The sequence below is a fragment of the Eleutherodactylus coqui genome, chromosome 3 (genome assembly GCF_035609145.1).
Source record: "Eleutherodactylus coqui strain aEleCoq1 chromosome 3, aEleCoq1.hap1, whole genome shotgun sequence".
In the NCBI taxonomy this organism is placed as follows: Eukaryota; Metazoa; Chordata; class Amphibia; order Anura; family Eleutherodactylidae; genus Eleutherodactylus; species Eleutherodactylus coqui.
In genome coordinates, this window is record NC_089839.1 from 100,031,398 (window position 1) to 100,046,406 (window position 15,009).

At 40.9% G+C, this 15,009-nt stretch overlaps 1 protein-coding gene across 1 annotated transcript in view; it reads right to left on the bottom strand.

The window, feature by feature from the left end:
* Window positions 1-15,009, bottom strand: part of MTHFD1L (methylenetetrahydrofolate dehydrogenase (NADP+ dependent) 1 like) — a 167,475-nt gene that overhangs the window by 20,181 nt on the left and 132,285 nt on the right. Inside the window, exon 27 of the mRNA XM_066595925.1 lies at window positions 5,557-5,657. Within this exon, the coding sequence (XP_066452022.1) occupies window positions 5,568-5,657 (90 nt within the window). The 3' untranslated portion in view covers window positions 5,557-5,567. The remainder of the gene's footprint in view (window positions 1-5,556; window positions 5,658-15,009) is intronic.

A 15,009-nucleotide genomic window follows, 5' to 3' on the forward strand; every position in this document is an offset into this window, starting at 1 on the left:
CCTTTTACAGAAAAGGGGTTTTCTGACTACTTAAAATTGCTACACAACCACTCTGATCTTCCTGGTTTTGGATAACTGGAATCCTTGAAATATCCCATATGCTTGGCTCTATGACCAACAGAGCTCTAGAGATGATGTTAATGGTAGTCAATGGCATAAACCCAGTGCCACTAAATCAACATAAATGCCACTGTAAATACCTAGTCTCATATGACTCCTGGCAGAGGCGCAATTTGAGGATTCCGGGCCCCAATGCACAATCTGTAACAGGGCCCCCAACTATAATGCTTTATTCATACTACTAAGTTACCTATATGGAGAACATAGACCTTATGGGCCTCCTAAGGGTCCTCGGCCTGGCTGCAACCGCTTTCCCTATAGTTATACCCCTGACTCCTGGACACATCCTGGCTGAGTTCTGTTTCTTTGGTATATATTTTGGCTTTGACTTTCGCTTCTGTATTCAGAAAACAAGCTCTACTCCCACTTCCAAGTAGTCTAGTTAATGACTTTTGCTACGTCCACATATTCCTTATACCTTGGTACTCCTATATCTTGGCAGCCAAGACTAATCATACACTTTTCAGGATCAAAAATCTGGAAATTCCAGCACAAAGACCATACCTCCTTGTAGACGTTAAAGGTAGAGACTAGGATTTCCTATACGGCACACTGTAATCTAATCGAATAAGATCACAAAAGGTTCACTGTTTAGGCTCTTAACCCTTAATCCTAAAAAATAAGCTTTTTTGTTAGCAAGCCCATCACTTCGTAAAGGTCTACACCCTTTTTTCACAAAGCTGAAGATGCAGTATGTGGAAAAAAAATTCTTCAGGTTACAGCAGCTAGCACTCAATTGGCATGTGTTATAGGGGAGGATTTAGTCAATGGCTATTGCAGTTGTATGGGATGCCATTCCAACCTGTTATCCACATTAAGATTTAGACCACAGTAAAAGTATTAGCCTATAAAAAGCAAAAAAAAAATCTCATTTAGTACCCTATAAAAGAGTTACTGACTGACTTCCACTGGTGCTGTGCCATTTTCCATTTCTAATACTTAGAAGCTATGAAGTCAGGACAACATACTGTTAAAGGGTGCTCAAGAATACGAATGGCTTTATGAGGTAGTTCCCTAACAGAGTTAGGAAAACAATATTCTATTGATAAGATACTAGGGAACAACGTGACCAGGAATCCTACAGTTTACTAGTAACAGAATTAGAGTTGTAAGCAGTGTGATCTGTAAAAAAGTATCCTACTGTAAACCTTTAACACCACCAACACAAACTACAGGATCTTTAACATGGTAACATAGTATGGGAGGCCAAAAAAAGTCATATGTCCGTCCAGTTCAGCCTATTACCCCCCCCCCCCCATGTTGATCAAGAGGAAGGCAAAAAAATACCCAATGAAATAGAAGCCAATTTCTAGTTTTAAGTTAAAAAAAAAAACCTCCTTCCCAACTCTAAGTCTTACAAGGTGAATAATCCCAGAATCACTGACCCTTCTGATGTAAATCGGTGATATAACTTGTAATATTGTAATGCTCAAGAAAGGCATCCAGGCCCCTCTCGTACTCTTTCATTGAGTTCACCATCACCATGTCCTCAGGAAGAGAGTTCCATAGTCTCACTGCTCTTACAGTAAAGAACCCCCTTCTTTGTTGTATAGAAATCTTCTTTCCTCTAAATGTAGAGGGCGGCCCCTTGCTACAGTAACATTCCTGGGTATAAACAGATGATGGGAGAGATAGCTCTCTGTATTGCCCCCTGATATATTTATACATAATTATTAGGTTGCCCCTTAGCTGTCTTTTTTAAACTAAACAAACACAATTTTGATAACATCTCTGGGTATTATAGTCCGCCCATTCCATTACTTTAGTTGCCCACGCTCAAGCACCGATATGTCCTTCTTGAGCATAGGTGCCCAAAACTGTATAGAATATTCCATGTCTGGTGTGACAAGTAAACAGGAAGAAAAATGTTCTTGTCATGTGCCCCATGATCCTATTTGCCTTGGCAGCAGCTGCCTGACACTGGTTGCTCCAGTTAGTTTACAGTTAACTAAAATGCTCAAGTCCTTTTCTATGTTGGTGTTCCCCAGCAGTTTCCCATTTAGTCTATAATGGTGACATGTATTTCCTCTGCCAATGTGCAGAACCTTACATTAATTAGTATTAAACCTAGTTTGCCACTTTTATACCCAAGCCCCCAACTTATACAGATTCATTTGCAAACACATTCTGTCCGCTTGTGTTACCTTAACTAGTTTGGTATCATCGGCAAATATTGATATTTTACTGGGCAATCCTTCTACCAGGTCATAAATAAATAAACATATTAAAATGAACATTGCCCAATATTGTCTCCCATGGTATCCCTCTAGTAACAGTGAGCCAATCAGTGTATGTACCATTTATAACCACCCTCCGCTTCCTATCACTGAGCCAGTTACTTACCCACTTAAGGCCCTTTTAGAAACAATGATTTTCTCTCAAAAAAAAAAGTCTTTTGAGTGATAATCGTTGTGTCTAACTGCACTGACATTGTGCAGTTTTCGTTAAGCCGTCACTGATCTTTCAGCATGCATAAAGATCAGCAGTCAGTTATAAGGAATTCACAGCGGGATACAGCTGATACTATTGTTTCAGCTGTATCCCGCTCCCTGACAACAGACAGAGTATGAAGAACAGAGCGGTCCAGCTGTGTTCTCCATACCCCGCTTGGAGCGCTCGGCTGGATGCAGAAGACAAGCTGGGACACCCCAGTCTTAAATCTCCCCTGTCCAGTCTAGAACTTGCCTCCTCGTAGAAACTGATCAGATTGGTGTGACAGGAGCGATCTCTCACAAACCCGTGCTAATACGGGGTTATACAGCTATTTTACTTGAGGTCCTCCAGAATTGCATCTCTTAGAAACCCTTCAAACATTTTATCCACAAAAGTAGTAAGACCTACCAGACTGTAGTTTCCAGGTTCACTTTTTGACCCCTTTTTTCAAAGAGGTTCTTTTTGATCAAATAGCTCATATCCTAAGAACCGGTAGAACCATAATAGGTAATCACAACTCAACATGGACTGCCTGGAAAATGCCAAATGAAGAAACCCCAGGAAAAGAAGTAGATGGAATTAACTCTCCTCAAAAAAAATAAGAGAAACAATATCCCTAAGCCATACCTAAAAATCTGTAACAAGAAATTTCAGGTAGTCAACAGGGTAAAAGTATAATCAGTGCTGCACCCACTAGAGCACAACAACACAATACAAAAGAGGTACTGATAGATTACATCTAAAGGGTGCAACTGTAAAGATTCCTGGCAAAAATCAACACAATAATAATGTCTTAATAAATGAACCCAACTAGCCCAACAATGTCAATTTTAACTTGACAAAACATTCAATTAACAAGGGCTAATTAATGCTGTATCCAATTATCTATAAACGCTCAGTAGAAATAAGGAAGCTATATCTATCTATTCTGCAGCTGTCTTAACCACACTCAACCAGAGACCAGGAAATTATACAAAGCTAACCTACAGCTGTCTGTTTACGTGTTTCACTAGTTCCTAACCCTAAAGTAAATCATCAGAGGCATAAAGAAACTGCCAATATACTGTGTTAATAATAAAACGAATAACAGCCGCCCTTGACAAAGGCCAGCACGGCTGAAACGTTGCTTGCTTGTTCATATGTGATGGGGAAATAAAATGTTGGATTCTGAATTTGCACCTTGGATGCTGCCGAAGCCTTCTTTTCTGCAACACATGTTCTTCGTAGTGACAAGGATCCGGTCACTTATTTCGGCTATTGCATATTTTATGCCCAGCCCCTGATTGGGGTTTACAATTTGTGCTGCTGTCGCACCCTTCTTCTTTGCACGTTGCCTTATGGTGATTTAAAGTCTCTATAGAGTCCTTAATTATAAGAAACATGGGTCTGTCTATCATATTACATAATCCCCTTAAAGCCTGGGGGTGTCTGCCATCAGGACCTGACCCTTTGTCTATTTTATTCTTTTATACTTCTTCCTGGGTCAAACTAGTGACATTTAGTGGAGAGTTTACTTTATCACTCTGTATGTCATTTGACATTTCCTTTTCCTCTGTGAATATACTGGAGAAGAAAAAACTGTTTAATAGATTTGCTTTTTCCTCATCACCCTTTACAATTTTTTTCTACACTATTGAAGGGCCAACACTTTCAGTATTAACCTTTTTTCTATTTATATAAAAGAAGTTCAGAGCTAGCTTTACTCTCTTTGGCATGAAGTCTCCCTGTCTACACCTTTACTGCTTTTATCTTGCAGGGATTTTTTTCCTTTTAGGTTTTTAGTGCTTCTTCACTGCCTTCTTATTTTAGTCATTTACATTTTTTTATTGTTGTTTATTGCCCCCTTTACATCTTTCTTGAGCCACATTGGGCAGATTCCGTCTGTCCCCCTAATAATTAAGTCTCCCACTACCAGGACCTATCTAGCCTGCCCTGCGTTCCTATTCCCCTTCTTACTGGAGCAGAAATTCCCCTGGCGAACAGAGGCCATGGCATGCTGCAGCAGTGCTAATCCTGTAATGGCATTCCCTTCAGCTGCCAACTTTGCACACTTGTTGAAGTGTGCCAGTTCAGGACTAGCCTCTCTGACACTCTTCCCTCTACCCCTCCTTCTGTCGCCCAGCTAGTTGCCTTATCATCCTGCACTCTCCCACTACCATCTACCCCCACATCGGCCCCAGAGAGTGTCGGCTCAGTGAGCAGCAAACCCCTTTCCAGGTTGCCAAAGGATCTCAGTGTTGCAATCTGTGCATTTAGATCTAGGACCTGGGTTTCCAAATGCACTCACATTTCGTACAACAGTCTGAACCCTCGAACGGCTGTTCAAGGACTGCATACATCTCAGAAGATGTGCACAGGGAAAAAATTTAAAAAAAACCTCCCCCAGGGGTCTTGCATGACGTCATGGGGGACACAAATAGTAAAAATATAATTACATACGTTAGTAAAACAATATTACAGAATAAAACAATATACACATAAGAAAGAAAATAACACAAAGCCGACGCCAACAAAAACAGTTGCCGTATGCGCCATATAAACCAAAACTATACATACTATATATCAAAACATCCAAAACAAATAGAGGAACCCATTCCCATATTTTATTTTAGCATAAATATACTAAATAAAAATATATAACTATAAACGTTAAAAAAAAAAATCCTTTTTTTTTTAGCATTTTACCCTCAATAAAACTAAAAAAAACTGGAAAAAAAAAAAGTCAGTGAAAAAGATATTTTAAAAAAATCACCCTATATGTCACGGGAAAAAAAATGCAGTAAAAAAAAAAAAAAAAAAAAAAAATAGGGCAGTAAAACCGCCACATGGGTCAAATCCCTAAAAAGTGTCTGGTCCTTAAGGTACAAAACAGCTTGGTCCTTAAGGGGTTAAACAAATGAACTGATAATGCAACAGAAGACATACGATGCATCATGTTGTGTCCTACAAAGAACTCCTTTCAACAAATTACAATATACAGTGAAGACCAAAAATGTTAATTACCTGCGATTGGTTTAAAACAATCCCGTTACTTCCTCTGTATCAGGATCAAGATCAATGTCGTAGAAACAAGGCCTGGTAGGCAGTCCTGGCATGGTACTCATCTGTAGAAGGAAGAGAAATGTTAAACTTTACATCTATAGATCCAGAATACAAATTTAAACAATTGTCTGGGCACTGTAACACATCCCTGTATGCCAAATTTTATACAGAAGCACACAAAAGGTCTCTTAATTCAGATACTCTTGTAGAGACCACCATAAAGGAAAATAAGCCTGGCATACTACATTACATGCAGAGTTAGAGGTACTCTACTGCTATGCACATGTGTACAGGGTCGAGGCACATGGCTATTATCATAAGTTATACCCTTTCTTCATTAGTTAAGTTGAGAACAGTACTATAAATGACAATGTATATGTTGGGGGGGCATAATAGATTTTGCTTCGGGACCCAGAAATTATCTGTCTGAAGGGGTAATACAATCTTGTAAAGCGCTAATATATGCAATCATTGTATAATTATTGGGGTACAACCTCTTGAACAGCCACCGATCCTGAAGGCCACTCCGCTGATTTAGTGCTGCACCCTACTTACCAGCCATGTAGGAGTCATCCCTATATGCCGGTCCCAAGCCCGGAAAAAACGGGGAGGGTTAAGGAAAGACCTGGTGACCTACCCTGTAAAAACTCCATGTTGGAAACCATATGAAAGAGCTCTCAGGATGGAGAATCTATCCCAGAGATAAATTGTAGAATACCATTGGGGCAATGCTAAACACAGACAAAATCTGGAAGTGTAGGGATTTCGGCATAGCAACTAAAAGCAGGATAGTGCAAATGATCGATTCCCCATAGCCGTATATGGATGTAAAAGCTGGACTGTGAGGGAAGCGGATAGAAAGAGGATTGATGCGTTGAAGCTGTGGTGCTGGCAAAAGCTTCTGCGTATGTCCTGGACAGCAAGAGTAACAGATGTCCCGAATAAGACCAGATACATCACTGTAGGCCAAGATGACTGGGCTCAAGCTCATGGAGGCCAAGATGATCAGGCTCACAGAGGCCAAGATTACCAGGCTCAGGCTCACAAATTTTGGCCAAGTAATGCAAGTGGAGTCACTAGAAAAATTTATGATGCTTGGACAGATCAGTGGCAGAAGACGACATGACCACCAAAGATCACGATAGCCGATACGGTCATGGATATCATACTACTGAAAGAAGACGTGCAAAACCGAAAAACATGGAGTGAGCTTGCTTGCAGAGCTGCTGAGGTCCGTGAATGATTAAACGGCTAACAACTACCTATTTACTATTTACACCTTCACACTGATGACTGTTGATAGTGATATGCTATCACTTTATAAAAAAAAAAAAAAAAAAGGGGGGGGGGGGGGGGGATATTCCTTTAACCCCTTAACGACACGGGACATACAATTACGTCCTATGCATTTGGGTTTGTATGGAGAGGGATCGGGAGCTGGGTTAATGCTGATCATTCCTATTAACCCTGTAAGTGAGGGCAGTCATTTCATCAGAGTTTAAATTCTTTAATTGGCTTTGCGGTGTCCCGAATACCCCCCTGCACCCCCGATGAGATCACCTCCTAAAGAGTCACATTAAAGTTGGAAAAACCGTCCTGAAAATGTCATTTTACTGAAGATGTTATATTTGTGTCATGTAAATATATTTAGTGCAGATCAGTCACCTTAAGTGTATTTTTAACCCCTTAGTGACATAACTAAAATTTAGCTTTAAGATCCAGTAGTTTCTTTTTATGTTCCACTGGATTTAACTATTTGTCAATGTAGCTGTACGACACCTCTCGTTTTGCAGGATGAGTTTTAGGTTTTTTTTAGGAACCAAATTAGTGTAAGCATCATGCATCGAATAACTTACATTTTTTCCCGCGGCAATGGAAAAAAAGCAATTTTACCATTATTTTGGATTTATTTTTAACGCGTTCATCATACGGTATAAATATATTAATCTTTATTCTTAATTTTTGCAGGATGACTTGTTTTTATTGCTAGATATAAAATGACTGATTACTTTTCATTCCTGTTTTGGTAAATCGAAATGAACAGAAAATTACTATTTTGCATTTTCTCCTTTATTTATCCAACACGTTAAAATCCATTAAAAATAAACTAAAGTAATATTTGATAGTACGGAGTGTTATAATGCGACAATACCAATTGTGCAGGTTTTTTTTTTGCTCTTGCTATTTTTTCAATATTTAAAGCCTTGTGTAAGGGAAAGAAAAACCAATTATTTTTCTGTAAAAACATTTAGATGCTGCGGTCAACAATGACTGTGGCATCTGTGAAGTTAAAGATAGAGAAGTAAATAGATGAGCAAGTACAAATTTTTTGCTTCTTTTTTGGGGAAAAAGAAAAGACCCTACTTATGTGACAATCAGAGAGCAAGCATGGCCACTAATTGATAAGGTGGTGATAACATGAAGAGTCCATGTTATCCTCCCCTGCAACAAGCAGTCAGACAGGAGAATCGCTGATCCTACGCTCTGCACACAGATATGACAGCTATAAATCTAGTATTTCCAACCCTCCTTCAAATGACTCACTCTGATTCCATCAGTGCTACTGACAAGCTTTTGATAGAGCAAGTTGTGTTTATCCCAAAAGGTAATGTTCCTTTCCTATAAAATGAGCTCTGTTGGTGGTAAAACTATAGGGAGGTTAAATAAGGGGTTAATTGATTTTATCCATGGACCAATGCCGTTCATTATACAAATTTTATTACATACCTTGAAAGCCAGCAAATTGATTCTCTGCAACCAGGAACGGATCTGCTAAATTTGGGTGAAATTCTCTACATACTTTATGGACATGGGCTGGGAGTGAGCACCGACCATCCTACTATTGTAATTCACTTGCACTTACTGTGCTTTGTTACCAATATTACTGTGGATGGGCAACATACCTGCCATTTGTAAACGTGACCCATTAGTTCACCCCGAGTCTAAAAAGCTGAATTTTTCTAGCTTCAAAACACTGAGTTTCTGAACATATCCTGAAACATAATTTTTACGACAAATTTGTATTAAACATCTGGTAGCCCATTAAAAACAGTGTTTGAGAGTAACTTCAGCAACCACATGGTTGTCGATTTGGAAGCAACATGTGTTTCGCATGGTGTGCAGAATACCGCTGTTTATCCTTGAATGAGAATCTCATTTTACAAGCTTATTACAGCCTGCCAATGAAAAGAATAAACTGCAAAGGTGACTATAGAGAACATGTTGTGTTCCTGACTGGCCTACATGAATGTTATTGAAACCGCTTAAACAGTTCTTGGAACTAAATTGAATTCCAGGGCAATATAATTATTGACTCGGATCATTCGATTAATTAGATAATTTCACAGTAAAATAATCCTCCTGAACGGCTGCCTGGATTTTTTTGTTTGTAACCAACAATAAGAGCGTTGTAGTTTATAAAAACATTAATATGCGGTGTACAAATCAGTGCGACACCACAAAGTAGTATTGCTTATATCTTCTCATATTGGCTTCTTTTTTGCATCAATAGGGGTTGACCCATTGGGACAACCCCTGACCATATGCCCTATATATCAGGGTATACATAGGTCATAGGTGGGGTGGGGTGAGGGGGAAGGGGGTGTTGCTCTCCTTGAGGTATTCTATCAGACTCGAGACATCCATTTATCTGAATAGACCACCATGTAATACCACATTTACCCTGTAGTGACCAATCACTGGGGAAATGTCTGGCTAGGAGTGATCTCCTTGTATTAAAAAAGGAATCAACTGTTTGACAGGGTCTCTGGAGCCAGTAATTATAAAGGGGTTTACAAAAATGTATACCAAACATGGGACAACACGTACATTGAGGGTGGAATCAGACCACAACAGATCATATGTCAGATGAACCGCACATTGTCCCTAACGGAAAAGGAGATTGATTGGATCAAGTGAGGTGCATCAGAACGGCCTACAAAACGATATGACATCTTAAAAAGGGGCATATTACAAAAATGCTCATAAATTGCCTTGAGGAACTATTGAAATGTTACTCCAGGAAAACCACTTTAAAGGAGTATTATGGAGATTGAGGAAAATGGAATAATGGCAATAAATGGTTTAAACCTTAGGGAAATTTTGAACAAACGTTCATCTAAATCGTCAAACTGAACTCTAGTACCTAATTTTTTTTTTTTGCTGACCTGCACCATCTTCAGATTTCCACATTGTTATTTAAATGTGGCTGCTGGGGAGTACAAAAACTACATCTCCCACAATGCCCCATTGCCAGTTACTGACGAGTGCCCATTCATAATTGGACAAATTATTGTCCAAACAAGGAAAGGAATATCTCTGCAGCTATCTAAAACAATTATAACATATGTTTCATAACATGTAATTTTGCAATATAACAACTTTCACTTTGAACCGCCAGAATACCCCTTTAAGTGCAGTACATGATCTTATATGAATAGTTCTTGGCCCTGAAGCTATGGCAGCTCAAGAAGCTTAAAGAGACTCGGTCATCTACTTTTAACCAAATCAGGTAAGCCAATGGGCTGAAAGTAGGCGACCCTCGGAGTTAAAGGTTGTAAGCGTTATGCTTACCTTCCCCGTTGTTCCCCTGGTGTCAGCGCTGAAAGCCGCTGCTCAATGCATTGAGCGGCACTCCTAAGTCATCTGCCCATTATAAAATTAAGACGGGGGAGCTACTTAGCGTGCTGCTCAATGCACTGAGTGGTGGCTTTCAGTGCTGACACCGAGGGAACGTCAGGAGAGGCAAGTATAAAACTTACTTCCTGGATTTAGCGGGTCAACTACTTTCAGTTCATAAACTTAGCATATAGGGCTAAAAGTACACAACAGATTTACGGTTTAAAAAAAATGACCACTGGCAGACCGTGTCAGTGTAAAAGATATATTCTGCAACTAAAGTGCATAGACCAACCCCAACTTACAAACTTACTGCCTACTATTATACGCTGAACGCAATAAGACCTATGCTGTAAGCGCCTTCTAGTGGGGGCTCCAAGCAGGCTGAAAGTCATTTTTCGTTGACATTTATGGCTTTTTTTCTCATGCACAGTTCCAAATTGCCTGCAGGGCTTTGAGTGCTAGAAAAAGCATATTAATAAACACAGAATTCTGGACCTAAGAATTCCAAGGTAAAGGCTAGAGACCATCAAGTAAGGACTTGGAAATGTACAAAGTAATTTTGTTTTGACCTTGTAAATAACAGGAGCTGCAGAATCATTCAGCGATGACAATAACAGAATGGTTACACTTAGCATCTAAGCGGACAACAAGTGTACAATTTATAGTAATGCACATGCCTGAACATACTAAAACCCTCTCCATCTGAACATGTGCTGTAACAATGTGGAAGACTTTAGATTTGTTTTAGAATAAGGTGCGACCTGAACAGAGTCAGATGGCGTGCCAAGCAACACTACTCCGAGGCCTAAGGAAATAACGAAAACATGGTCGTCTCCAAAAATCCTTCAAGTGTCTTAAGGTAACGTAATCCGAATGGGCTTGGTGCTGAACATTGTAAAGCACCGCATCACACAATGGGACCCATTTATCAAAGCCGTACAACAGAACTACTGGCCCGACTGCTCAAAGCACAGCTTGTGTTTAATAACCTGCTTTGGAAAAATGAAAGCTACATTTGATTCACTGCTAAGGGCAACGCTGCCAGTTTTTTGTATAGTTTAGGCAGGGGCACGAGTTTATGGGCGATGCAGACGTAGTAGGTGCAACCAGACCCAAAGGCTCTTCCTTCACATAAGACCTGTTAAAAATTTTGCAAGTACAAATGGAATAGAATTTATATGATAATATAGATTAGAGGTTTTTGTACAGAGATAAAGGTCTATAAAGATAGTTTTTGACATACAGTCCTGTGCAGAAGTTTTAGGAACGTGTGGAAAAGATAAAAAACCTAACACTCCTTAAAGGGGTTGTCCCGCGCCGAAACGTTTTTTTCCCCCCCCCCAATAGCCCCCCCGTTCGGCGCGAGACAAACCCGTTGCAGGCATAAAAAAAACAAACCGTCCAGTACTTACCCGAATCCCCGCGCTCCGGCGACTTCTGACTTACCTTGTGAAGATGGCCGCCGGGATCTTCACCCTCGGTGCACCGCAGGTCTTCTGTGCGGTCCATTGCCGATTCCAGCCTCCTGATTGGCTGGAATCGGCACACGTGACGGGGCGGAGCTACGAGGAGCCGCTCTCCGGCACGAGCGGCCCCATTCAGAAGGGAGAAGACCGGACTGCGCAAGCGCGTCTAATCGGGCGATTAGACGCTGAAGATTAGACGGCACCATGGAGACGGGGACGCTAGCAACGGAACAGGTAAGTGAATAACTTCTGTATGGCTCATAATTAATGCACGATGTACATTACAAAGTGCATTAATATGGCCATACAGAAGTGTATACCCCCACTTTGTTTCGCGGGACAACCCCTTAAATTTCTATCAAATAAAAAATGCAAAGTGACTGAACAATAGAGGAATCTAAATCATATCAATATTTGGTGTGACCGCTCTTTGCCTCCAAAACAGCATCAATTCTTCTAGGTAGACTTGCATACAGTTTTTGAAGGAACTCGGCAGGGCGTATTTGTTTCTAACATCTTCGAGAACTAAGCACAGAACTTCTGTGGATGTAGACTTGCTCAAGTTTTGTCGGTTTGTGACATCCCAGAAGACTGGGCGAGATCAGCACTTCCAGGACTCCTTGTTCTTCTTCACACTGAAGATAGTTTCTAATGACATTGGCTGGATGTTCGGGGTTACTATCATGCTGCAGAATATATTTGGAGCTAATCAATCAAATACCTTTTATTTTTGAAAAAATTATTACTTTGCAGGATTTTTTCCATACCTGCCTAAAACGTTTGCACAGTATTGTGTGTCACATGATACGTCACGCAGAGGATAAAAGTGTGAAATCCACAGCAAAATCCAACTCAAACACCTGTAGATTCTGCAACAGATTTTAAGCTGCTATATAATAAATAAAAGCTACTGCGTGTGCACCAGCAATGCTGACAAGAGATAATTCAATTCGGGCTACCGTTATGATTGAGTGAATTGGGTAGCCCACCTTGTTCTCTTGCACGTTTCAGAGCTTTGTGAGAACTTGTAGAGGAAGAGACAGCTGTGTCTGGAGACCAAGATAATTTTTATTGCTTTTTGCAAAACAATGTCACATGACTATGGCCGCCACTTGACTTTTCAACGGATGTGATGTCACTATCCAGAAAAGTTGGGATGCAGCAACATCCAAGTGCCAATGCTGAAAGCAATCAATTTCAAGACTGGGAGCCTGTTTGCAGTTTTGTTTCGTGTCATGTTATACAGGGTACTGGTGTATTATGTTGCCACCTGAAGTATGGGGTGGCAACATAAGACAGCAGTTGTCAGAAATGTTAATGCCCAGTTTATGATTGTCTGGGGGGGGGGGCGTGCTTACATTGGGAGCGTCTGGGCTGGCGGTACAGCGGAATAACAGAGGGCAGCTACGGGGGAAGCGGCAGCAGCATCAGCACCACCACCAGCCAAACACAGGAAGAACAGAGGGTGGCAGTGGTGGGAGCAGCAGCAGCACCACTGGCCAAACAACACAGGAGAACAGCAGCACTGGGAGCGCCGGTGGCATCGGCACCACAGCGGAACATTGCTGTCTCCTGGCCGGTGCCCCGCTGACACTGAGAGGCAGCTGGTGGCACGGTGCGGGGCGGCCGCCCGGGACGCAGCAAGCAGGGAGTGAGAGCTGCAGCGTGTGCATGAATTTTTGCCAGTCCTGCACAGTTAGGGTGAGGGTTAGTTTTCGTTTTAGAGTTACATTAATCGCTGTGAATGCTTGCATGTTACAGTTGTAACATGGCAGCATTATAGCTAATAATGTAACGCTAAAACGAAAAACTATCCCTAATCCTAACCGTGCAGGACTGGCAAAAATCCATGCACACGCTGGTAGGCTCCTTCAAGCATTGAGCTAGGGGTGCGACACGGGTGGGGGTTCCTGCATCCAAGCCCCGTCCAACTCCTAGCTTCTGATGGCGTCAAGGTACACCAGTACCGTTATACAGTAAAGGGGGTTTTCAGAAATCCAATCGGATCTTTAGGAAGCCCCTTTAAAGCTCTACTTGTGCAACAGTCTAGAAATTCTAACAGCAGGAACAGATTTTGGAGTGGAAGCTTTTGGTCTGGTGTAAAGCTTATTAAAACCAGCAACATATTAAGCACTTGCTTCCTCCATTAACAACTACACATGGACAGAAAAAAGGCTGCCAAAAAACTTGTGAAGTGACTTCTACAGCCTCCTATTTGTTAAACTTTAGCAGCAACCTACAGTGATAGATAGAGAAGGGTAAATCTGTTTGGAGGGCAGACCATACAGAATTAACGTTAGCGTTTAGAAATTAGTCTACCATTTGAAGGATAGTTCTAGATACATAATTATATGGATTGCTTAGATTATAAAACTAAGTTTTGTATATACCAGTAGAGAATTCTTGGTTAGCAGAAGAGGGTCTTCTGCATCCTCATCCATTAACCAGTTCAGCTACAAATAACATCTCTTGATCTGAAGGCTCTAGCACATCCATGCCTTATATGAACAGTCCATTGGTTCCAATAAAAACTGTGTAATACCCAATTTCGCCTGTAGCAGGGCTGTAAGAAACTGTAAATATTGGTGAATCCCTTTTAGGCCAGTCTCACATGACCAGATTGGAATAGTGGATTCAGCGATCGAATGATCCGCAGTAATACGCTGTTCAATCAAATACATTGGATTACACATTAACGCTCACATTCGCGGATCGGAATACCGTAATCTACTCATTGAAAATAAAATGCCCTATTTTACCACAGAATCCTTGATCAAAGAGCCCATTGTGCTCTAGGGTCGCAGACGTACCCGCATCCTACACGCAATTTCATCGCGTATGGACCGAAGGTACCTACGTCCTCACTAGGAGACGGCACAGGAAATTCAAAACAAAATAGAAAACTGTACTATGCATGACCACCTGCATGCGTAGGTTGTCCTATGCAATATATTATGCGGGTGTACGCAGGGTCACAAGTGGAATCCGCTGTGGGCCTCCTGCACCCAGAATTCGACCCGCTCGTGTGAGCCCCGCCTTATTCTGAAGGATAATTTTAAAATATAATTGAGTATAGTAAAGATTAAATAAATGAAAAACAAAAAAGTTATTTTATGTTGATTTATATAGCAGGGATGGGAATTATATGAAAGGGAGATCAGTGAGTCTTAATCTCACACACTGACCCCTTTGCTTCCATCCACCTTTCTGTCCTATGCAGTTTTCTGTCTTTCCAGAAGACAAACAACAAGGATGGTAAAAGCACTGGAACCAAGAGAGGAGTTGGAAGGAAGCCCCATCAATTGCTTACAGTTTTCAATATCATTGT